This window comes from Pipistrellus hanaki (assembly GCF_964339955.1).
Source record: "Pipistrellus hanaki genome assembly, chromosome: 20".
Classification (NCBI taxonomy): Eukaryota; Metazoa; Chordata; class Mammalia; order Chiroptera; family Vespertilionidae; genus Pipistrellus; species Pipistrellus hanaki.
Genome location: NC_140522.1, coordinates 6,057,756 through 6,083,415, shown reverse-complemented (window position 1 = coordinate 6,083,415; position 25,660 = coordinate 6,057,756). Strand labels below are relative to the sequence as shown.

Below are 25,660 nucleotides of genomic sequence, written 5' to 3'. Positions count from 1 at the left end.
ACGTAGGACGTCGGAGGGGCGTGGCCTGCGGGACCACTCGGGTCCTGGCCGCAGCCATGGCGGCCGTGTTGGGGTCCGTTCGCCTGCAGCGGTGCGTGGTGTCGCCGGCTGGGAGGCACAGCGCCTCCCTCATTTTCCTGCACGGCTCAGGTGGCTTCCGGTCTTACGTCCTTGTTCCCCTGCCCCTTGGGAAACACCCTCCGTCCCCGCCCCGGTGATGCCCCCGCCGGAGGAAGCGCCGGGCCCCACCACCCCCATCGGGCCGGCGGGCTCGGAACGGGCGGCTGCCCCTCGGTATCCCCGCGCCTGTGGACACACGGGCAGCGTGACCATTGTCTCTTCGCCTTAGTTTCTTCTCTGTTGGGTTCACTGGCCTTGGGTCCTGACTTCCGGTCCAGCCCTCTGTCTGGTCCACCACACGTGTCCCTTGGTGCCCTTGCCAGTCCCCATCCCCATCCCTCTCCCCCGAGTTTATTTTTATTTTTTATTTTTTTAAACATATTTTATTGATTTTGTACAGAGAGGAAGGGAGAGAGATAGTTAGAAACATCGATGAGAGAGAGTCATCGTTCAGCTGCCTTTTGCACACCCCCCACTGGGGATGTGCCCGCAACCAAGGTACATGCCCTTGACCGGAACCTTTCAGTCCCCAAGCCGATGCTCTATCCATTGAGCCAAACCGGTTTCGGCTCTCCCCCGAGTTTAAACTGAGCGAGTTAGTGAGTCCTCTTCCGGAGACAAAGACAGGACTTCTCGGGGCTAGCCATGAGGGATTGGGGTTTTCAGCAGCAGTGGAGTCACCTGCCACTCCTCCCTCCGCCCCCCCCCCTCCCCCCGCAGGGCTGGAGGCCCTTGAGAGGCACCTGTTAACTTCATTGTTATTAACATCATTGTTATTCTCTCTTTCCTGCCTCCCCTTCTTCTCCCAGCCCCTTCACCCACCCCCCTTCCTGTCACCAAGCACCCCAAGGGATAGCACAAAGCCAAGGCCGCCTGCCTGCCTTTGGTGATCCTGCCTTTGGTGATGGTGTCCTTGATCCTGTGGGTTTCTGAAACGCCTCTGTAATTGACACTCATGTCTGCCTGGCCCTCTGGTTGTGGAGTTTATGGGGAGTAAGGACCCTGGTTTTAATCTTTGAGTCCCTAGTGGTTGGTCCAGGGGGAAGTTCTTGGGAAATGGTTTTTAGTTTTGGGTTTCTTTGGGGGTTTTTATTTTTGTTTTGTTTTTTGGTGGAGGGAGGTGTGTGTTTAAGCAATGAGATGCAGCCAGCGTTCCAAGGGGCCTACCTAGAGTTAAAAAAAAAAAAGAAAAAAGAAAAAAAAAAGCCGAACCCGTTTGGCTCAGTGGATAGAGCGTAGGTCTGCGGACTGAAAGGTCCTGGGTTCGATTCCCTTCAAGGGCATGTAGTACCTTGATTGCGGGCACATCCCCAGTGGGGGTGTGCAGGAGGCAGCTGGTTGATGTATCTCTCTCGATGTTTCTAGCTCTCTATCCCTCTCCTTTCCTCTCTGTGAAAAATCAGTAAAATATATTTAAAAAAAAAAAAAAAAACTTAATTAGTTTGAGTTCAGCTGTGAAGGGAGGGGGCGAGGTCAGGAGATGGTGCACGTTTTCCTGCCAAGGGAATTGCGAGGGGGAAGTTTTGGTTTGGCCTTTTTAAGGCTTTTGGAAGATGAAGGGGTCATCCCACTTGCTTGGGGAAGTGGTCTTGAGGCTGAGACTTAGGTCATAAGCATTCAAGAGGAGGTGGATTCGCGTGGTACGTGGTGGAGGTTCGAAGGTTTGTCGTTTTGGAAATGAATCTCCGGTGGTCGAACAGCCTGCCCCAAGGCCACCTGGGTGTTATCCCCTTTAAGTAGTGGAGGAATTGAGGCTTGAGCAGAGAACTTTCTGGGTCCAGGATTGGGGTGCTGGAGAGGTAAGGTGAAACACACACACACACACACACTGAAATTGAACGAGGATGTTTCATTTTGGAAATAGAAAAGGGCCAGCAATGTTTAAAGGGAAAGACTTGACTGTTAGAGCATAATCAGAAGGTGAGATAAGGTAACAGCTAGGCGACTGTTAGGAATTTTGTTCATTGCTCCAAGGGTATATTCATTTGGAAGCACCTAGAAATTCCCCAGCACCATACTCTTTTTAGTAAGTTAATTATTTTATAGTATTTTTCGGAAACACTCCTAAGGCTTTTTATTTTTTTCCTGGGCCAGTTTGCTTAAATGAACTATTACTTTTTTTTCAGTTTCAGATTATGACATTTTAAAAACTTGTAACTTTATAGCTCTGAAACTTGTAGCTGTGAAAACTTGTAACTATATAGCTCTGAGTTGTCCATTGTGTGTGTGTAATTGTATGTGTGTGTGTATATATATCTAGTTTTTTCCCTTTGTACTTAAAGAATTTATCCATCGAATTCTGCCAAATTTGCAACTAAAACTCAATTTCTGTACATTTAGAGCTCCATTTAGCAAATAAAACTCGTATTAGGAGTATGATTTTACATTAAACTTGGATGGATGTGGTTATGGGATAGGAGATGTTTGGCTTCTGGTTAATCCAAATGTGGGTAAACGAGTTTTAATAGCTTTACCATGCTCTTGGAATAAGGTGCTGGCTTTTTAAAAGGGGGACTTGGTAACTGGGTGGGTGGATGGTGGTTTGTAGCATTAATGCTCTTGGAATAAGGTGCTTTTCAAGGTTGATGAAAAATATTTTAGAGTCAGATTTCTGGTGTTTTGTTTTTGTTCTGTTTTATTTTAATCTTAAGGGTTTGAGGTTCTGTTCTGGAATACTTATGGCTGCCATAGAATGAATGGGGAGGCAGTGGAAGTTATATAAAACCAAGTCAACTTGAGCCTTTCTTGCTACTAAAATACCAAAGAAGTAAGTTTTCTCAGGAGAGTGGAAACACATGACAGTTAAATAGCTTTGTTCACCCTCGCAGATTACATGAATACACTTATTTATTTCCCTAGGACACTGTAGTCCAGTTGTATTTGTAATGACCTATTTTAATTTCTGTATTCCACACTAAGTTACAAGGTTCATGCAGGCCCAAACTGCGCATGTCTTGCTTTCGCCCAGTAATGTTACGTCACTGAAACCATGGACTCTGGCGATTTCCCAGGGTAGAGATCACCAGAAACGAATGCGGAGGCTGGTACCTTGTCTGAGAATTGAACCTGGGCCTTCCAGATCACAGGTGAGAGTCCTGCCACTCTCCCACTGGGTTCTTGTTACTGCCCAGAATAGAAATCAAGAGCTCACCAGAAACCAGTGTAGAGAAAGTAGGTTTGCTTGTGCATAAGTGAGAACCACAAAGGGAAAGGACACGGGCTGCTCCTCAAACCAAGGCAGGGAGAATTTTAAAGGGGCTTAGGTGGGGAAAGTGAGGGCTAAGGATACAGAGGCGAGGTTTTTCTGGTGCTTGCGCAGCGTGACTACATGCTTCTTCATGTGTCACGTGTCGCAGTACCATGTGATATCTCCGCCCAGGGGTATTTTTCTTTAGCAGTTCAATGAGGGGAGGTCAGGAAAGTGCTAGTGTTCATGTGTGAACAAGGGGGGGAAAAAACTTAATTGCTGCCCCCACCCCCTGCCAAGAATAAATAAATAGATGTCACAGGCAGCAGTATACTTCAGTCTGGTGATGATTGGTTGTAGGCGAAGGGAAGGTCTTGGCTTCCTGCCAGCTGGGCCCAGGGAGCAGCAGCCCGCCTACCTCAGTGAGCCTTGGCCAGCTGATTGGGTCGGCTCTTCAAGTCGCCAGTGTTGCTAAGTAATGGTCATTTTTCAGTCTTCCTCTTATGTGAACTGTCAGCAGCATTCAGCTTTCCTGAAACACTGTCCTGGTTCTTTCCACCTCTGTTTGCTTCTTCTGGTTTATTTTGCAGACTCGTCCTTCTCTGGCTATTCATGTGGAGATTCCTCAATATTTGGTCCTAGGTCCTCTTCTCATCTCACATTCCTCTCCCTGGGCCAACCTCCATATAAGCCCACCAATTGTATCTTTACCCAAATACAGGAAGCACAAATGTGTGTCTCCATTTTAGATCACAGTTGAGCTCAAGACATGTTTCTCCACTAGCCTAGCAATCACTAATGCATTAGTCCACTCATTCAAGAAATATCTATTACAGTGGCCACTCTGTTTGCAGCTCTGGGCATACAGCAATGAACAAAGCTAACAAATCCTTGCTCCCCTGGAGTTTACGTCCTAGTGGAGGGTATATGTAGTAGCAGATAGTACGTTCTATGGGGGGAAAAAAGAAAGAAAGAAAAGAAAACAGGAATAAGTAGTAGCTGCTCCATGCATTTTCTGTCTCTGCACTATATTGTTCACCCGGTGTTCTGGCTCAAGTCTCACTGTCAGTCTTGAAACCTTTTACCAATGACAACCCCCCCACCACCTCATATCTTACAAATTTATGTTAATTTTAGCTCCTAATATCTCTAGTTCCTATTTCTGTATATTCCACTGCTGTTCCGCTCATCTAAGTATCTGTCACCTGAACAGTAGCCTCCTAACTGGTCTCCACATCTTTTGTCCTTCAGTTCTGTCTTCACAATTCCCAGATGATCCTTCAAGCAAGCCACCTTCCTGCCAAAATATTTATCTACCTTTTCTGTGCTCTCAGGATGTGTCAGGTTCCTTCAGCTTCTCTAGCCTCACTTATTTTCTTATAATTACAGTTTTATTATGGCATAAGAATACAAGTTAGAGCCGGCCAAAAGAAGAGCAATGAAGGGAAAGCCAGGGAGCGTTCAAAACCTGAGTCTTTTGTCATCCTCAGTAATGAATTAACTCCCAGCACTGAGGTCTGACAATTCCCAAAAAAATATTGTCACAAAGGGAGTTCCACCTGAACTTTTATCCAGAGTTTCTATTGGTGTTTTATTGCGTAGACATGATTGATTTGGCACTCAACTCAAATCTCCAGCCTCCTCCATTCCCTGGAGGTCAGACTGATATCATATGGTTCAAAGCCCCAACCTTCTAATCACATGGTTGGTCTTTCTGGCTGGCCAGCTCCCACCCTGAGTCATCTCAGTGAAACTATCCTGTGGTTTGTGGGCCCTTCCATGAATAACAAAGACACTCTAATCGCTCAGGAAATTCTAAGGGTTTAGAGGTTACCTCTTTCTTAGGAACTGGGGACAAAGGCCAGCCAAACTCTTTATTACATTATGGCTATTTTTAAATGGGTGTCGCTAACCTCAGCTACAATTCACTGCACTTCCTTTCACTGCTATTCAGTTCTTAGATATCATACTGCTCCTTCCAACAGAGGGTATTCCTGTTTGCCTTACGCTGTATCTGAGATGGTCTTTCCACCATCTTGTAGATTTGAGTTCACACCATTCAGCCACTACCCGCTTGAGTTCACACCATTCATCAACTACCCGTGACGCCCGGTTTGTGTCAGTCCTGTTGTAAGCATTCAGTGGACAAATGACTCAGTGGATAAAACACAGAATGAACCTTGTAGAGCCTGTATTCCAGTGAAGTTACTCCTGAACTCCTTAGCTGGGTCATTCCTAAAGACGCTAAACCCTGGCGGCACCACACATGTCGTTTTTGCAGCGGTTGCATGTCTTTCACATACATGTAAATGATTATAATGTCTCTTTCTAACGCTGAACTTATGCTCCAGGAGGCCAGGGATTCTTTCTCCCCTCACCTTCCCATCACTGCCTCTAGCAGAGAACACAGGGCCTGACACATTCATATGTATTCAGTAGGTGTTTTTGGAATTGTCTTCCTGAATTGATTGACTAAAAAATTAAAGTTGTTACCGTTTAAGTTTCCTCTTCAGGACAGTATAAGATGCGCTGTATTTCCTTCATTTTTTTTAAAGGATATACACATACATTTATTCTTGCATGAATTTTGGTGATTTTTTTTTTAGCCGTGGAACGTATAATCATTATTTTAGATCTTGTAAACATGTTCTCAAAGTTAAATTCTAATTTCTTGAGTTTAAAAATACAAACATGCTGAATATCCCTTTTGAAGGATTTTATTATTTTAACCAAGAAAATAGTTTTAGGTTGTTCCAACTATAAAAGTTTATAAGCACTTTAAGAATTAACTATTTTTAAGAGTAAAGATAAGAAATGGCTAACGTCAGGAAGAAAATAGAATTTTATTTAGAAAAATTGATTTACTTCATTTATGTGTTCCTATTATAACCTTTAAACAAGTGAGAAAACTTACAACTGAAGCTTAAATAAGGTCTTTAAAGTGATCAGTGGTGAAATTAGGAGTAATCAAAATTATTTCTACCTATTGATGCCTGATCATATTGATAAATCAGTTTCTGCAGTTATTTTTATGTATGGAGATTATTTTTTTTTTATTCCTTGTTCCATCCTCTGTTTGACATGAAAGTTTTAGACTGTTTTTAAATACACTGTATTGTCAAAATGTTTATATTAATCTATATATATTTTTTTTATTTATCAGGTGATTCTGGACAAGGTTTGAAAAATTGGATCAAGCAGGTTTTAAATCAAGATTTAGCATTCCAACACATAAAAATTATTTATCCAACAGCTCCTGCCAGGTAAGTAATAATTGATCTCAATGCTAAGGATAGCACTTTTGCATACAACATACGTACACTGTCGATGTACTGACTAGATGTTCTTTAAGCTTAATTTTATATTTTAAATATTTTAAATCGGGATGCCTTTTAAAAAAGACTTTATGTATGTATTTATTCAGTAATTACACTATTGGGCTAAGTTTTGAGAGGTAATTTACTCCCTCTTTGTAAAGCATTTTCTGGAGCTCTTATCTTAAACTTTGTAGCAAGCATGGCCCACAGGACTCCACTTCTTCTAGCCCTGCAGATCCTCCCCCACAGCTGAGATATCTCCCGGCCTTCAGCTGCTGTGTGCACGAGGAGCCCAGCCACCCCTTTCGCCTCTGTGCACTTCCTACCAGTGCCCTGCAATCTCCACTTTCCATCCTTGGTTTTCAGGGTTCTCTCCAGAGAATCTTCCGCTGAATTTTCATGGTGGTTCTTCTGTATTTTAATTGTGTTTCCAGTTTGGTCCTGGGAGAGTGTCCGAGTAGCTTCCACTTACTCTACCACCATTTTAGGATCTCCAAAGTTGTTTTATTAGGTCCTGAAGAATGGGTCTATTAAAATCTCCATCTATGATTACAGATTAGTCTGTTCCTTCCCTTGGTTCTTTCTCCTGGTGTGTTTTTAAGTGATATTATTAGGTGTATGCCTGTGTGGGATTATCGTCTTCCTTATTAGTAGCTACTTTTATATTATAATATAATGGAAATTTTTATCCCTACTAATACCTGGACATGACATGTACTTTGTTTAATAATATAGTGTACTAGAGGCCTGGTGCATGAAATTCATTCAATGGGGGCAGGAGGTGTCCCTCAGCCCAGCCTGCACCATCTCCAATCTGGGACCCTTCGAGGGATGTCTGACTGCATCCCTCTCACAATTCAGGTCTTCTTGCTCCCAACTGCTCACCTGCCTGATTGCCCCTAACTGCTTCTGCCTTCCAGCCTGATCACCCCCTAACCACTCCCCTGCCAGCCTGATCAACGCGTAACTGCCCCACTGCAGGCCTGGTCGCCCTCAGCTGCCCTCCTCTGCTAGCCTTGTGTACCCTCCCTCCCCCCACAACTGTCCTCCCATGCAGGCCTGGTCACCCCCAACTGCCCTCCTCTGCTCTCCATCTTCTGGACCATCTTGTGTGTTGGAGTGATGGTCAATGTAATATATGCCTTCCTATGTTACTACTATTTTTCCATCCTTTTGCTTTACTTTGAGTCTCACATAGTATGCATTTCTTCATCTTTAGCTTTTAACCTATCTAGTATATCTTTAAATTTAATGTGGGTTTCTTATAGACAATATTTATTTGGGCTTTTTTTTTTTTCTTTAACCAATCTAAATAGTCTCTGTATTTTAAGTATTTGTTTAGACCACTTGCATTTAATGTAACTATTGATAAGTTTACTTTTAAGTCTATGGTTTTTTTCTGCTTTTCTCTTTCCATTTCTTTTTTTTTTTTTTTTAATATTTTATTGATTTTATACAGAGAGGAAGGGAGAGAGATAGTTAAAAACATCGATGAGAGAGTGTCATCGATCAGCTGCCTCTTGCACACCCCTACTGGGGATATGCCCGCAACCAAGGTACATGCCCTTGACCGGAATCGAACCTGGGACCCTTCAGTCCCCAAGCCGACGCTCTATCCATTGAGCCGAACCATTCCCGGCTCCATTTTCTTTCTTTTTTTAATTATTATTTGAATTTTTTAATACTCCATCTTTATCTATTCTTAATTTTGTCCTTATTGCTTAAGGTATTTATCAGAGCTTTTACCTATTTAGTGTTGTTTTATTTAATCACTTTTACATTTAATCACCTTACAACCATACAGGATCCTTTATCCTCACCTCTGTATGTTATACTTGTCATATGTACGTCATCTGCAAACTGAAAACTCTACCAAACAAGATTCTGATATTTGCTTTCAACAGTTACACATAACTTGAAAGAATTTAAAGAGGAGAACAGTAGCATATTATATTTATCATATTGTGGTCTGTTAAAGCATATCAGTGTTTTGATTAAATTGTAAATTGCCATTTGGCTATAAGATATTCCTTTCCTCAATCTTACTTAATAGGTGGTTTTAGTCGGCTCAGTTAGGGGCATATTAAGTAAAAGTCAGCAATTAGCTTGTTACGTTTTAAATGGAAAATATTGCTTCATTTTTTTCATTATATTAATTTGGACTCTAACTAAAGTGCTCAATAAATATTTTTATTTCTATGGCATACTTTAGTTGTATTTGTAATTAGAGGTTTTCTTGGTTTGAGTTTACTATTAGAATTTCCATTTTAAAAATAATAATTTTTAACAAGCCTTTAATAATTTATATGATAGGTAGTTTTGCTTGGTGTTTAAAAAAATTTTTTTAAGTTATAAGTTTTGCATAATGCTTCTACTTTTTGATTCCCTATTTTTTCACATGAATTACATGTTTATATTTTTCATTAAACATGTTTTCCAAAACAGTATTAAGCACTTTTGATTTAGATCCAAGACAGCTATTTTGAAGAAATAGTTCTACTTGTTTTGTATTTTAAACAGCATATTTCATGTTCTTATTGGAAAAAGCAACAAAAGAAACACAACCTTTTTCTAGAAATTAGAATATGGATTTTAGAAGTAGTAAAGTGAAAAGAAATTCAGAGCAAAATAAAAGTTTTAGATATTTTCTTATTTCTACCTGACACAAATTATCCAAGTGACGTAAATGATTATTGACATCCATTATTCAGCAAATACTTGTTCTTGGCACTGGAGGTAACCTTGTAGGAAAGAAAGTCCCCACTCTTAGAGAACTCATACAGAAATAGAAAAGAAGAGGGAGAAATTAAGTGTATTAATTTCAAATAGTGATACATTCTGTACAGTTAAGTAGGATAATGGGATAGGAAGGCTGTATGTCTGCATTATCGGATGGAAGGGAGATATACTGTAAATTGTAGGGTCAAAGAAGGTTCCCGGGGGGAAGTGACAGTTGAGTTGAGCCCGCCATGCAGGGATGTGGCAAAGAGCATTCCAGCTTGGGGAATATCAAATGCAATGACCTCGGATCAGTACCGGACTGTCCAGTTTGAAGGAAAGCAAGAGGGAAATGTGGACCTTGGAAAGCACCATGAAATGATGATAGGGAGGAAAACTGAGTCAGATGACATTATCTTAAAGGTTATGAATGAACTATGGATGTTATGACTTTTAGGGAATGCAGATCAAAACGGAATTTGGTATCAGGCTGAATGTCAACTTGTTTTTTTGTTGCTGTCAACTTAGGGCATCTTATTCCAGCTTAATATTTTGCCAGTGTGTAATAGTTTGACTGATTGATTGATTTAGGAGCCACACAGATGTTCTCTGCCTAACATATTTATTTATTGTGGTAATGTCTGAGCTCTTTTATACCAGCTAATAAAGTGATTTATTTGAGGAAGGTAAATGAGTATAACATATGTACCAGTTTGTTAGCTGTTTTAAAAAACAATCTTACTTTTATGCTTTAACAGTTATTTCTAACATCTTAAGAGAATTATTCTTATGTTTTCACAACAGAAAAGTTCTAAAGTATTTCTTGCCTCAGTAAATTTTACCAATTATCTTCTTTGAACAGAATTTTAATTTTCTCAGTTGATAGAACCAAAAGCAACCATATTAGTAAAACTTACATTGGGATTTCACCTCCATGGAGCATCAATCCCTAAGTAAGGCACTGTCAGAGACAAAAAAGTTAAATGAATGCCATTTTTTCTATTAATGGCTGCGTTCCCAGAATGATTCATATCTTAGCCTATGATATCATCCTTATTTAAGTGCTTAGACAGACAAATAAACACTTAGAGAAAGAGCAGAATAAAATGAAAAGGGAAATAGAAATAATTCAAGAGAAAACCCGTCGAATTCACCTTTAAAGTGAGTGATATGTTCAGTTTTTCATTCAGAAGATCACTGTGGTTTTCATGACAAATTGAATCCAGTCTGGAATTTCATTTTGTCTGGCAGTGACATTAATACTAGGTGGAAAGTACCTGCCTTCATTTTCAGAGGACTTTAAGAAAGTTAATCCTGAGAAAGGGATTCTGGGATGTGATAGGCTTGAATGCTTTCCATCCCCTTCTGATTCCAGTTCATTTATCTCTCTTGAACAGAGGCTTCTGAGGTCAGGAGGGTTGCAGGAGAGCGAGAGAATTTAGGCTCCATTGGAGCCACAATATGAGCCAGTGCAGGATTTGATCTCTACACCACTGACAGCCTGGGAATAAGGCAGGAGGACGCTTAGAAGAGGATCAGAATGGGCCCACCCTGAGAGAAACTAGTCTGCAAAAATCTTCCCTCTCAGGCCTTGTCATAAAATGCTAATTCCCAGGCAATCATGCAAGATTCATTAAAATTCCACAATATTTTTTTAAGGAGAATTATTTTAAATTATTTTAAAATTGACTATTTGATAATTTTTTAGGTGGGTAAATAAGAATGGATGCCTGAGCCGAGACCGGTTTGGCTCAATGGATAGAGCATTGGTTTGGGGACTGAAGGGTCCCGGGTTCGATTCCGGTCAAGGGCATGTACCTTGGTTGCGGGCATATCCCCAGTAGGGGGTGTGCAAGAGGCAGCTGATCGATGACTCTCTCTCATCGATGTTTCTAACTCTCTATCTCTCTCCCTTCCTCTCTGTACAAAATCAATAAAATATATTTAAAAAAAAAAAAAAAAAAAAAAGAATGGATGCCTGAGAATAGTAGGAGGTGTAAACATTCTTTCTGATAGGTATTTTGGGCTTCTTGATACATGGTATTGCGTCTAACTTCGTTCTTCTTTCTCAAGATTGCTGCAGCCATTGGGGTTTTTATAAGTTCCATATAAATTTTTGGAGTATTTGTTCTAGATTGTGAAATACGCCGGTATTTTATATATTTAAGTGTCAATAATAAACAAAGCACTCTTCTAAATTACTAAAAAATTAAAAGCACAGTAGCAAAAAGCAAATGATATGATCAGGTAATTCCACATGTGTGGTGTTCTAGAAGAGGCAGCACTGATCTTTAGAGAGAAAATCCCCGCTGGTTGCCTGGGAAGGGAATGTGAATTGCTTGCCAAGAGACACGAGGGGTTTTCTGAGAAAAGGGAATGAATGCTCTGTATCATGTGGCAATGGTGGTTACATTGTCAAGTCTTTGAACTATATACTTAAAATGTGCACTTTTATATCTGTAAATTATTCCTCAATAAAGTTGATTTTAAAACGATAGCTGATACCCTTCAGAGGTAGCATTTTAAAGGGTGTTAGCACCGATTGCTGTTAGGGCTGTGGGCAAAGGGCTATTATGTTTCCCTGTTGGAAGGCTAATTTATAACTTTTATGGAAATTACTTTAAAACACATTTTAAGATAAAGATTATACCTTTCAATCCAGCAGACCTGTTTTTGGACTCTTTCATAGGAATAAGTTCCAGTAGGTAAAAATACATATACAAATACATTTAATGTAGCATTCGTGGTGGCTAAAACCTGAGTACCAAATAAATGCCAATCAGTAGGGGAATTGTTGACTACACTGTGAACCATCTCAGTCGTAAGATACTAGAGGCCCAGTGCACAAATTCACGCACAGGTGGGGTCCCTCGGCCTGGCCAGTGATCGGAGCCGATCAAGGCTATCTTGCCAGGTCCCTATTGGGGCCAGTCCGGGCCTGCCAGCCACAGGGAGGGACCGTGGGAGGTTGGCAATGGGAGCATACTGACCACCAGGGGACAGCTCCTGCATTGGGTGTATCCTGCTACATTGCCAAATTCACTCATTAAGTCTAATAGTTATTTTATGGAGTCTTTGGTGTTTTCTATGACAGGCTACTTTTTAAGTTGATCATTTTGTATGGCCCTCAAATGATGTTATATCTAAATGGCCCTGAGCAGAAAAACCTAATGTGACAGGCAAGATATGTGGTTGGGGTTGGGGGGTGGGGAGTGAGAGTGGTGAAGGGGAATGGTGCAAAAAATAAGACTTATGTGACAAACATCAAAGCAACACATATACATACACGTACACACACTTAGATATATAGGTATGTAATATCATGTATTGAAATAAACAGAAAATGCTAGGTTTTTATATACTGTTTTATAGGGATATTCAAGATATACATTCCAGGTTTGTTTGTTTTTTAATGTTATGGATTGTTTTTCTTTTAATTTTTGTTGATTTTTAGAGAGGAAGGGAAAGGGAAAGATAGAAAGATCAGTGATGAAAATCATTGATCAGCTGCCTCCTGCAGGGCCCACATTGGGGATCAAGCTCACAACTTGAGCATGTGCCCTGACTGGGAATTGAACCTCAACCTCTTGGTTCATAGGTCGATGCTCAACCACTAAGCCATGCTGTCTGGGCAAGATATACATTCAAGTTTCAGAAAGCATGTTGCAAAGTAATGTTTATAACATGATTCTATTTTAGTAAATAAAAGATCCTGTGTAGATGAGTTCTTATTTCTAGATTTCCTTCAATTCGTCTGAGAAACTTTCCAAATGTCTTCCTCTTGATTTCCTGGCTCACAAAGTGGATGCCCATGTATTTTGGAGTGGTCTGATCAATACAGAAAAATGATGGTGTAGCTCTCCTGCCCCCTTCAGTTTTACCCATTGATCTAAAAGCGTGGATGCTTCCCCAGGGCAGATCTGCACAGATTGAGGGTCCTTTTGATACAGTGGATAAAATAATAAGAGTTAAATATTTAGAGCTCTCTGGGCCGCTGAGGTTCCTCTAGGCTTCACTAGAGAAGATGAAGGGAAGCTCCATCAGGCTCAGCTGGTGTCTCACATCCTCCAGCGTTTTTCTCTGGTGAACATTTCACACAGTTTCACTGATTCTGGAGGGTGAGAGTATACAGCTAACCAAAATAGGCCCGGGAGTAGATGTAGGAGGAATTCTGCATCTGTGGTCATCACTGGTTTACATTCCTTTCACATTGTGATGGGTACCTTTGGCACTTTAGCTTCATTCAGAGTATGAATATCCTGTGAATGGGTTACGATTCACTAGTACTGGAACCATCCCAATTTGACAAAAATGTAAAGAATCTGATGAGAGTAATTGATAAAAGAGAATTGGTGTCTTGTATTCAACAAGACACCAATTCAGAGCATCTTACTACATAAAATGTCTTATAAGTCTTACAAAGCACCCAATTTCAGACCCAAATTATTAGCTCACCTTGGATATATGAGTGCTGTGAATTAACCAACTTTTAAAAGCACTCACTGAATTATTTTTTCACTCTTGGGGTATTGAATTTTTTGCATGGACAAGCATTATTCAGTTAGCTGTGTATACTAAAATATTGATTCTTACATTAAAGAGGAAAAAAGCAGAAATTTTTAAAAACAATAGATCTGATTAATCATTATTTAAAATAGAGCAAAAATACATACTATTTACATACTTAATATATTTATAATTCAATTTTTGTGAGGATTTTTGGAGAGTTTATGAATCTTAAAAATGGAGAAACTAAACATATACTGGCTTTAGTAAATGTTAACGGAATCGATATACATATAGGTGAGCTAATGCCACATGCATGGGGATGCTCTTAATAGGAATTTTTCAATTTATAAAACTTGGAGGAAATTGAAATGATTTATTCAAAACCCTAGAAATTTAAAAATTTATCTTAGATCTTAGAAAATATATAAAGTCTAACTTAATGTCATCCCTTTTTCTTTCATTTTGTTTTAAACAGACCCTATACTCCTATGAAAGGAGGAATTTCCAATGTGTGGTTTGACAGATTTAAAATCTCTAACGACTGCCCAGAGCACCTTGAGTCCATCGATGTGATGTGTCAGGTGCTCACAGACTTGATTAATGACGAAGTAAAAAGTGGCATCAAGAAGAATAGAATATTAATAGGTAAGACCTTCAAATGTGGTAATTTCATTTTCTTTTTACTTTTGTTTAAATTTGTTACATTGAACTTTCCTTGGAATATTATTTAGAAGCACTTATATATCATTTGACCTGTTTATAGTATCAAATAAACTAAGGGTTTCAAAGATATTAGAATTATATACAATAACTCATGAAACGTTAATTCCCTTTCATTTTAATAATAACAGTTTGAGAGCCCCATGTTTAATTTTAATTAGGAGATTATTCATTTCAGTTTTTAAAACAATTTATTTTAATTAGCTTAAGTTTTATTATATGTTTAAACTTCTGTTGCCATGATTAAGATAAAGTACACAGTCAAAATATAACATCGAATTTAAGAAGAATCAACTCTGCAGAGTTTGTACCACAGGAATAAGGTATTTATAAACTTTTGTTAACTAACTTGAGCAACTTTTATTCTTATAGGGCTATAATGTGCCTTTATATAAACTCTTTATTCTACTTAATACCCTTTTGTCTGTAATCATCAAATACATAAAGTATAATATCTCTATTTTTATACTACATATAAAAATGAGATTGGATGTTTACAGTAATGTCACCTTTTATGGGCCTGTTTTCTTATCTATATTTAACTCTGAGTTTCTATGTATCTATGTTTAACAACTATGTTTAACTCTAATACAGATAAATGTATAACATTATGGAAGTGCTGGGTAGAGCACAGGGAAGGGCACCCAACTCCGTCTAGGGGCAGTGGTCGGCAAACTCATTAGTCAACAAAGCCAAATAGCAACAGTACAACGATTGAAATTTCTTATGAGAGCCAAGCCAAATTTTTTAAACTTCTTCTAATGCCATTTCTTCAAAATAGACTCACCCAGTGGTATTTTGTGGAAGAGCCACACTCAAGGGGCCAAAGAGCCACAAGTGGGTTGCAAGCCGCAGTTTGCTGACCACGGGTCTAGGGCATTAGACAACATACTTACAGGACATAATTAAAAATGTGTGCATGTATGACCAATTCCATTATATTTGGTTGTTTACCAAATATTTTCTAAGTTCCTCCCGTGTGCAGGCAATGTGTTAGATGCACAAAGGAACACATAGCTAAATAAAACAGGATTTATCTCACAATTGTTTACAACCTGGAAGAGCCCAGGAGGTACTTACAATGACAACTGTAAATAAAGCAGCTGATGATGAGTGCTCTATAGCCCAATACCTGCCTACTCCTCGAAGAGAGTGATCACACATATTCATTGTTATTTCCCAGGACCCAGCGCCATTTCTGGCAGAGTGGTGTCTTAGAAAGTTGTCACGGGTAGCATGACCTGTCAGTGAATTGTTAACTTGAGTCATTAAGTACCACAGGGATTCAGAAGAGATCCTAGGTATTTGAGGATGTTAGAGAAGTCTAGTGGGAAGGTAGCTGGGGGCATTGGAGTTTTTAGATGTATAGATAAAAATTGAACTGTTCATAGTGTGCAGGTGTAGGCATAGAGAATTACATGAACAGTACATACAAGCAGGAAAAGTAGTACTTGTTTGTCTGGACATTACATGGTTTTAGTAGAAAGTTTGGTGTCTGAATGGAAAGTGCCTTGTTGACTCTGGTAGCTAGACTGGGAGGCTGAAGAGCCTGTTAGTGACAAAAATGGGTCCCAGGCTAAGTCTGTCGGTGCCTGTTTGGATTCTGCTGTCTCACCTGTACACGGGGCTAATGATGCATTGTCCACCTACTGGGAGATGGTGTTTGTAAAACACTTGGTCATTTACACTCTCAGTAGATTCTTTCTGGTTTCCCTTGTACCCGTTATTCTATAGATAATTGATGAGAGATGATTGAAGAAGGTGTTTGAGTCATATAATTAATTTCAGTTATGCTTTAGGAAAATTAATCTGGCAGAAGGGGTAAGTGAGGAGCTTTGACGTTGGATGTAGAAACCCCAGTTACTGAATTTACATGGAAATGAGGTCCGGAAGAAATGTGATGAGAGGGGAAAGAAAAGATGAGGATGAGGAACTGCTTTACAGTAAAATCATAAAATCATTCATAAAAAAGAAAATATTCTAATTAGTACTCTTATTTACATGTTAATAAGGTTTAAGTGCTATTAACATTTTAAGGAAGGATTCAGTAGGAAATCAAAGAAAAAGTGCTTTGAGATTCTCAACAATTTTATTAAACACACATCAGAATGATATTAGGTTACTTTAAAAAATTCTGAGAGAAAAAACTAGAAAATTATTGAAAATGGAAAAATGGAAGTTATGGGTACACAAACTGTCCTTATTGCTTTTGTTTATATATATATATAAAAAGCCAGCAACCAGACGCTATAAAGACTGTAAGGAATGGTCGCCATGACAGGAACCAACCGGATTGGGATGTGGGGTCAGCTGGCCAACCTCCCTCGGCCCCTCCCACAGCCAGCTCCAACCCCGATCAGCCCCCCCACACCCATTCAGGGACAGGGCCAGCTGGCCCATCACCCACAGCTCCACCCCCAGTCAGCCCCCACCACCCTAATCAGCCCACAGCCCTTTATCCCAGTCAGCTCCACCCCTGATCGCCCCCCCCCCCCCCCCCCCCCACACACACACACACTAATTGGGGGATGGGGCTGGCCAGCCCACAGCCCCTCCCCAAGACTGGCCCCTCAGCCAATCAGCCCTCCATCCCAATCAGGGGCAGGGCCAAATAGCCAATCACCCATGGCCCCTCCCCTCAACTAGCCCAGCTCTGATCAGTGGCAGGCTGGCCAGCTGGCCACCTTCCTACTGTCTCCTTCCAACAGGCCTGACCCGATCTGCTGATTGGGGCCCTGCCAGCTGGACCCCAACCATGCACAAATTCATGCACTGGGCCTCTTAATACGTGATAAAATTTCCTGTTTAATATCACACAATATACACTTTGTGGTTATAATTGCAATCAGTTTAACTTTGTAAACAAAACTGTTCTCTATATTTGAGTAGGTGGGATCCCATTCTTTCTCCATGGTTTTTATTTCATTAATGGCATTTTATTATATTAAACTTAAGTGTTTTAAGAACTTTTTTTTACAGTAGGTAATATCCAGCCTTCTCTCGGTCAAGTAAAAAATGGTACTTCTGATACTAAATTCAGTCTCCAGATTGTTAAAAATTTTAAGACCTGAAGTACAAAAATAAAATAAAAATAATATTGTTAATCTAATGAGGGAGATACAGAATTCAAGTGTTCTAATACAATACAAGTGCTATTGTAAAATGTGTTCAAGATACAGGGTGAGCAGTAAGGAAAGTAGTAGTGATCCTTTTAGGGAGTTAAGAACTGCTGCTTAGGAGACTGATTCCAACCGAGTTACAAAGAATGAGTCAGAATATGACCGATAAACAGGAGGGAAACGTTCACGAAGGAAAGTGAGAGGCATGTCAGATTCTCTCTGGAAATACTAGTTTAGTGCATGCCCTGAACCCTAGGGATTTTGAATTATATGCAGAGAATGACATGAAGAGTGTGCATTTTAGAAAGATTGTGCTCAACAACACCATGGAGGGCAGCCAGTGTGCAGCTGAGAGGATAGCGAGAAGGCAGATGTGTGGAGCCATTAGAGGGATGAGAGACTAATGCATGCGCTGTGTCAGGTTTTGGAAACAGAGATTATGAGGAGGATACCTAAGGGCACTCAACCTCGGGTGTTAGCAGTGAAAACACACTCTTTTAGTTTTTATCAATGGAAATATATTACCTTCCTAACGGAAAAGATAAACTTTGGCCTGATAGGAAGAGCTGGGTCAGGGCTCACCACCTAGCTCAGTGTCTGACACCGAGGGAGGCATTTTCAGTGCAGTGTGCTCCTCGGAGACACGTGTGAGTGCTCGCTCTCTACATAAGAAGTGTGTGTATTTAATTTCATATATTTATACCAAACATGATTCCACGAAAGGTATGAGAAAAGGGGGAAGCACAGGCAATAAAACAGTGACTTTTGAATTTTGTTCTCCATGTTGGCAGTATAGTTATAAACAAAACCTGGGGCAAGTCCTACATTCTGAGAAAATCACTCATGACATAACATTACCCTAGGGGTGGGGAACTGTTTTTCTGCCAGCGGCCCTTTGAATATTTATAACATCATTCGTGAGCCATACAAAATTATCAACTTAGAAATTACCCTGCTGTATTTGGTCAAACATTTAATTAACTCACCCCTAATGCCTTGGCAGGGCCAGACCAAGTGATTTTGAGGGCACTACACGGCCCTCGGGCCAGATGTTCCCCACCCCTGCATAGTCCGGCCTTCTGATTTGATTAACAAGGTGAAGGAAGTGTCCAGTATGCAGAATGTAAGTGTATTTCATATTACAGTCTGCTTCTCTGTTACTTTGGTATACTCTCCCTTTCCTTCTGGTATGTTCCTGCATAATGTGAGAAATCAAAGTGGAAAAGGTATATAATTTTCCTTGTGTGTACTGTTGTGCTTAGAAATTATATATGGTAGTAATACTACTAAAAAAAAAGTTGACATTTACATTACGAGTGACGGGTTTAAATTGCCGTTATATATCATAATGTTTCATATTTAGTGTTTAAATTATACAGGTTGTTTTCATATCGGTCTCTTGGGCCTTATAATAGGTTGAGTGGGAATTTATTCTCATTTCAGTTATGATGGAACTAAACACCCAAGAGGTTGCTGGCTAATGCAAAATAGAGTTGGGACTAGAACCCAGACCCATGGACTCAGGCAAGAACTTTGTACAGAATGAGATTCCTTTTTTGGCCACTAGGTGGTGATGATTTGTTAAGAGAAAATAGATGTAATTTAGGTTTAACTTTGATCTGTGATGTATAGATCTTGACAAATGATATGACCAGATTATAAGAATTTTGATAATAGGAGCATACTATGAGAATTTTTGAAGCAGGGAGAAAGAAGCAAGTGCTTCTGGAATTATACCTACGTAGAATTCAAAATACCCTTCTTGAGGGTAATGGTTAAAGAAGTTATATATGGTCTGTTAATACAGATGAATATTATGTAAACATTAAATACTGTATATACTGTCAGATAGAAGGCATTTAGTAAGTTTGTGTTCAATAAAATTATAGTTAGGGATTTTGTGATTCTTTTGAAAGACTTTCAAATCAGTATTACATGGAAAAGGTATAAAATTATACATTTAGAGTGTTTAACTATTAACATGAATTTTTTGACATGTCAAAATTAGGAGTAGTAAGATTTTATTTTATTTTTTTATATATTTTTTATTGATTTTTTTACGGAGAGGAAGAGAGGGACAGAGAGTCAGAAACATCAATGAGAGTCATTGATCAGCTGCCTCTTGCACATTCCCTACTGGGGATGGGCCTGCAACCAAGGTACATGCCCTTGACCGGAATCGAACCTGGGATCTTTCAGTCCACAGGCAGACGCTCTATCCACTGAGCCAAACCAGTCTCAGCAGGAGTAGTAAGATTTTAGATGACATTTATTTCTGTCTGTATGATGGAAACACTTTATATAATGGGTGTATACTAATATGTTGATTTTATAAAATTTAAAATAAAAATGAAGGAATAGTTGGAATTATCAAGATGAACATGGCTGCCACCAGCATTTCCAGGGTCCCTTGTCCTGACTTAATACAAGTGTCTTCTGCAGCTCTTTCTTGGAGCTAAAATTTAAGAACATAGTATCCTACTTGCTTTTCATTCATGCATGTCTTAATTAAGCAACTTATGTTTCTTTAACAACTATTATCAGGATTTTCAAGCAGTAGAACTGCTGTTCTAACAGTTTTGCATAGATGATGATAAATATTTTGGTAATCCTATAAATTTTGTGTGAGAGAAAATATACTAATATATAAATATATAATCTCATATCTTTTGAGACATTATCACACTTCAGTCTGAAGCTTAACATATAATTAAATGGAAGAATTGTTGAAATTTGGAGGGAGGGCAGATTTTATTACATTTTAAAAATCCTATTCAATTGATAGTAAACTTGAGTTGTAAGTATTTTTTCCTCTGGATTTTGTTTCGGATAGATTAACTTATTTTTCCCAGTACAGTTTTTTTATATATTGTTTCTGTTTTATTTTATTTAAGGAGTTCATAAAAACTAGGTTTATTATTTTTTAGCATGTTTTATTCAGCTCGTTAATCTTAAATGTATGTTGAAATGTTAACTCTTGACATTTTAATACTTTGCCAGCAACTATAAATATACATTATAACCATTACCTACAATGAGTTTACTATTTGGTATTTACTTATTGAACAGTATATTTTATATTGCATTTTAGACGTTTAGATGGAGATTGAATTCAAATAACTAGCCCTTTGTGTTAAATGTTTTTCTATTCTAAAAAAAAATATACAAAGTCCCTTTTCATAGCAGTGTCCGATGCTAAAGGTGACTGCATTGTCAGAGATGGCTGGTGAGAAATTGCAGATTACCTCCTGAGAGTATAAATGGGTGTAAGGGACATACATTGCATTTTTAAATAAGATTTCTGAGTACATTTGTCTCCCTTATAAGTTATGAGAATTGAACATGAGGTTAAAGGCTGGCAGGATGCATTTATGTTTGTTCATAATTACATTTCCTACGTGGAGAATGTTTTCTGTTAGTGGTGGTGCTTAGGCTGCGTGTCCTGGTGATGTAAATTTGTCACCTTGCAGAAATATCCTGATGGGAACTGCAGCTGGCTGTTCATTTATTCATTAAGTATTTATTAAGCACCTTCTATGTGCTAGGCACTGTCCTGTGCCTAGGGAGGGTACATCAGTGAATGAAATAGACAAAAATCCCTGCTCACCTGACCCTGATAGTCTAGTGGGGGTTGTCTTCTGCCCTGAACTGTTAGAGTCAGAGCAAAAGTGGCTGCATGTAAAAGGCCTGATAATAAAGATCTACTTGATAAATTCCACCCAGCAATTCAGTGCTAGGAAAAGATGCTAGTACAACTTGGTCTGCTTTTTTCTGTTGCGTATTGCCTTGCTTTGGGGAAGCAGTTAAGTGTCCAGTCCCACTCTTAATTATGCTGCCCCTCCCTTTCTCTTTTGGTCTTGACCTCTTGGTCTCGCCCCAACCCTTCTCATCTTCCCCTCATTTTAGATATGCAAGTGTATTGTTAATGTGTTTGATAAGCAACTTTGAATCCCTTTGGTCAGTAAATGGTGAAAAGAGGGGAGATCGGAAGAGAAGGAAGCAGAAGGTGAGCATTTGCTAAGATCAATTTTGTGAACTTTAAAGAAAGGCTAAAAGTATATTCTGAGAGGTATGGAGACTTATTCCCAAACTGAAAGTAAAGTTCTGTAATTATAATAACTGTAAATTTTGAAAGCCCTTGCTGTTTGAACTTTTACAAGTGCTTATTAAGCATTTATAGAATAGGTTTTAAAATGTGATGGAAACCCTAGAGATCTTCTTGTTCAGCTAATTTTACTGGAAATGAAATAATCTTGTATACAGTGAGCTCTTCAATTTTTAATGGGACATGGCAAATATGTTTTTAATGCACAAATTCATAGATAATGATGCCTGGGGCTTTTAACATTTTTTGAAGTGTGATGCACAAATGCAAAGTTTACATACAATTCTAAGATATTAGATATTTATGCTCCCTACTCCCCACCAGGCTTACTCGTGAGCCTCTAATTAGATGTATCTGCCTTTGGGAGTGGTTTTGAAAGAGCCTTTTAAGTTGTTCCCATCCTTGGTGAGCTGCTGCTACTGGTGAGACCCTGTTATTTCCTTCTGATTCTCTGCTGCAAACCGCAGGTGTAAGATGTACCCTACTATGCCCTTTTTAAAAATCTGAACTTCCCAAGGCTGGTAATCTTTACTTACAGATTTGTATCCTGGATCCCTCGGTAAAATAGTTCTATTTTAATCAGTATTAGCAAGGAATCTGGGTTCCACAAGTCCTAGCTTTAGGGGTACAGCCTTACCCAGGTCATCTAATCGCCTGTGGCTAAAGCTTCCTTCATCTCTAAGGAGATTGCAGTAAATTCAAATTTACAGTTCCTTCGGGCTCAGCTTTGTACTTTGTTAATTGAAATAAAGCAGGAGGCTGGAAATTAAAAGCTTTGAATTCTATACCAAAATATATTTTCCCATTTCCACAAGTGTGCAGCTTACTTTTGTATTTCTCATGAAATAACTGAGGGAATATCATACCAAGCCTCTAACCTGAGGTTGGGTCACCCTCTGCTGTGTCTCCATTATGATGTCTCTGTTTCCTTCCTCAAACATGGGTCCATGTATTTTCACACATGTGCTGCCCAAGGGAGTGCTAGCTTTGTGCATACTAATCTACGTATCCTCAATGTGCACACATTGTGTGGCAGGTTTGTCAAATGAGTAAATTGTTTTTTTAAAGGTTGTATATGTTTCAATTATACCATCGTAGTCAGTTTTCAAAATAATATTGTAATCCAAAAATGTCTTAACTAGCTCACCCAGTCTTTGATTCTCTTTCCTAGTTCAGAGGAGTAAGCATCTATCGGTGGCAAGCACTAGAAGTATAGCTTCTAACTTGGCAAAAGATGCAAGTGATTAATTCTAGTGGCATTGTGAAGACTTATAAGCATAAAAATGCACCATGACTCATATTTTGAATTACAAATCTTTTTACCTGATAATTTAACAGAGCAATCATGTTTATTATTAAATACCCTTCCCAGTGATGACGTGGATGGGACTCAGAGCTGGTCTTATCTGTGAGATCTGAAGTAGACTAACTTAGGGCCACATCTTTAAAAATAGATGAAGACAGACCTTTACAGACTAGATGAGGAAGCCTGGCACAGGTGTGCCTTGCTGTGAAGTGTTGTTGCACATGTTCTGCTTCTGAGAGTGACCTCTTACTTCTTCCAGGAGGCTTTTCCATGGGAGGGTGCATGGCGATGCATGTGGCGTACAGAAATCACCAAGATGTGGCAGGCGTGTTCGCTCTTTCCAGCTTCCTGAACAAAGCCTCTGCTGTTTACCAGGTAAGTTCCAGCTTTAAAAATAAAAGCAACAGGAAAATACATGAAATATTCACTCACCGAAACTAAAACAAAGTTGATAATTAACAGTTCAAGGCCAAGTTAGTCCTATGGCCTTATTCCAGCCACTAATTAATCAAATGTCCTGTACGAAGAATATTGGGAAGCCAGGTGTCAAAGGGGAAAAACAATGCATCTGTGGTACACGTGGATCCTTCATATACAAGGTTTCCCCCAAAATGTGCACTTGAATTTTAAAGGCAGTGTCTACTAAAATACTACCAGCCAGGAAAGGTGTGTGCACATTCCAGGGGACACCCTGTAGAGGGTTCTAGCCAAGTTTGCTTATTTCATGAACAGAACTAGAATGGCCTGCTGCCTTGCTGACCGCTGTTTCCCACCAGTGTCCCCCTTAGGACTGGGATAGTGTTGCAGCTTTGTGACCAACAGCCGCAGTGGCAGCCGTAGAAATGAGAACTAGAATGTATGTCTCCCCAAGTCTCTTTGGGAAACGCGTGGACCGCCTCTGAGACAGTCCTCTGTGGAGTGAGTGCAGGTCACAGGTCACACACAACAGAGCCCAAGGGCCAGGCCCACCTGGGTGCTTGGGACAGCACCATCTCTACCTTTTTCCCCCTTTAAATATTAAAGCTTTGGTAAAATCAGCGTTTTCCCTGCTTTCTCTGAATTGCAAGAATTCTGTCCTCTAACCTTTCCCCTGGCCCGTCCTGCTCCAGGCTCTTCAGAAGCGCGAAGGCACGCTCCCCGAGCTGTTCCAGTGCCACGGGACTGCTGACGAGCTCGTCCTTCATTCCTGGGGGCAAGAGACAAACTCAGCCTTGCAGGCTCTAGGGGTGAGCACCAAGTTCCACAGTTTCCCCGGGCTTTTCCACGAGCTGAGCACGGGGGAGCTCGAGAAACTGAGGGCGTGGGTTCTTGCAAAGCTGCCAGGAGAAATGGAGAGGCAAAAGGAGTAGATCAAGACTGCCTTGTTGCCCTGGTGGCTGTGGCTCAGTGGTTGAGCACCAACCCACAAACCGGATTGAGACTCGACTCCGGTGAGGGCACATGCCCAGGTAGTGGGCCTGATCCCCAGGAAGAGGCGTGCTGGAGGCAGCCGATCGATGATTCTCTCTCATCAATAAAAACATGTTTTCAAAAAGGATTGAGTTGTTAACATATATATCATGCCTTTGTCAAAAGTGGATTTTACTGCCAAATTATGTGGTTAATGATAAATATCAAGTTTGCAAACTTAATTGTCAGTATAATGCTTAGCACCCATAGAGAATAGTACAATGTTATGGTAAACATAATTTAGACAAATAATTGTATATTATTTTTAGTCATTTTTTGTAAGTACAAGGTATCCCCCAAAAATGTATCCACACTTTAACAGCTGATTTCCATTACATTTTGAAAATGAAATATATTTTAATAAACACTGCCTTTATTCAGAGTGTGTATACATTTTGGGGGAACATGCTGTATTTATAGACCTTTTAAGTAAACATTAAATTTTTTTTAAGTAATTCAAAATAGTTTAAGGGCAATAAGGAACAATGAAAAGACCTAACATGGTATTATGTATCTTTCCTATCACTTTCTTTAAATTACTTTCCAGAGTGACTCATGTCTATGTAGCTTTTGACAGAATAACATTTACTCCAAGTGGCTGCGCCCGGTTTCCCTCGACCATCACCAGAGCTTGGTAAGGTAGACTGAGTAGCTGCCATTGGTATTGGATGGGAGGGCTAGGAGGATGAGAGACTTCCCCGGAGCCTCGAGAGCCAGGCCTAGCCCGCAGGCCTCCTGATTCTCAGCAGAGCTCTGTTAGAAGCCGCTGCTCCAATCCTAGAAGTCCAGGTACGCGCCATCTTTTCTGTTTTATCCATCTAGTCGGTGTGTCACCTGGTGCATTCTTCTCATGACATTAAGCAGTTTTATATGCCTACTTGTAATCTGTATAAATTCTTTGGTTATATATCTAATCAAATCTTTTGCCCACTTTTATCAGGCTGCTTGTCTTGATGCTCTGTAAGAGATTTTCTATACCTGCTAGGCACCAATTATTTTTTGGGAGGGGGGAAACGAATCCTATGTTAGATGTTTTACAAAATTTAGTCTGTGGCTTACATTATTTTTCTTGTCAGTGTAATTCAAAGCACATTTATTAATATTTTAATT

The 25,660-nt window shown here is 39.7% G+C and overlaps 1 protein-coding gene across 1 annotated transcript; it reads left to right on the top strand.

Annotated features, from left to right (window-relative positions):
• On the top strand, positions 1-24,635 carry LYPLAL1 (lysophospholipase like 1). The gene is made up of 5 exons (XM_084868961.1): positions 1-150; positions 6,471-6,570; positions 14,327-14,496; positions 23,361-23,476; positions 24,211-24,635. Exons 1-5 carry the CDS (start codon positions 57-59, stop codon positions 24,448-24,450), a joined length of 720 nt encoding a protein of 239 aa, XP_084725087.1. The 5' UTR covers positions 1-56; the 3' UTR covers positions 24,451-24,635.
• The last annotated feature ends 1,025 nt before the right edge of the window (positions 24,636-25,660 follow it).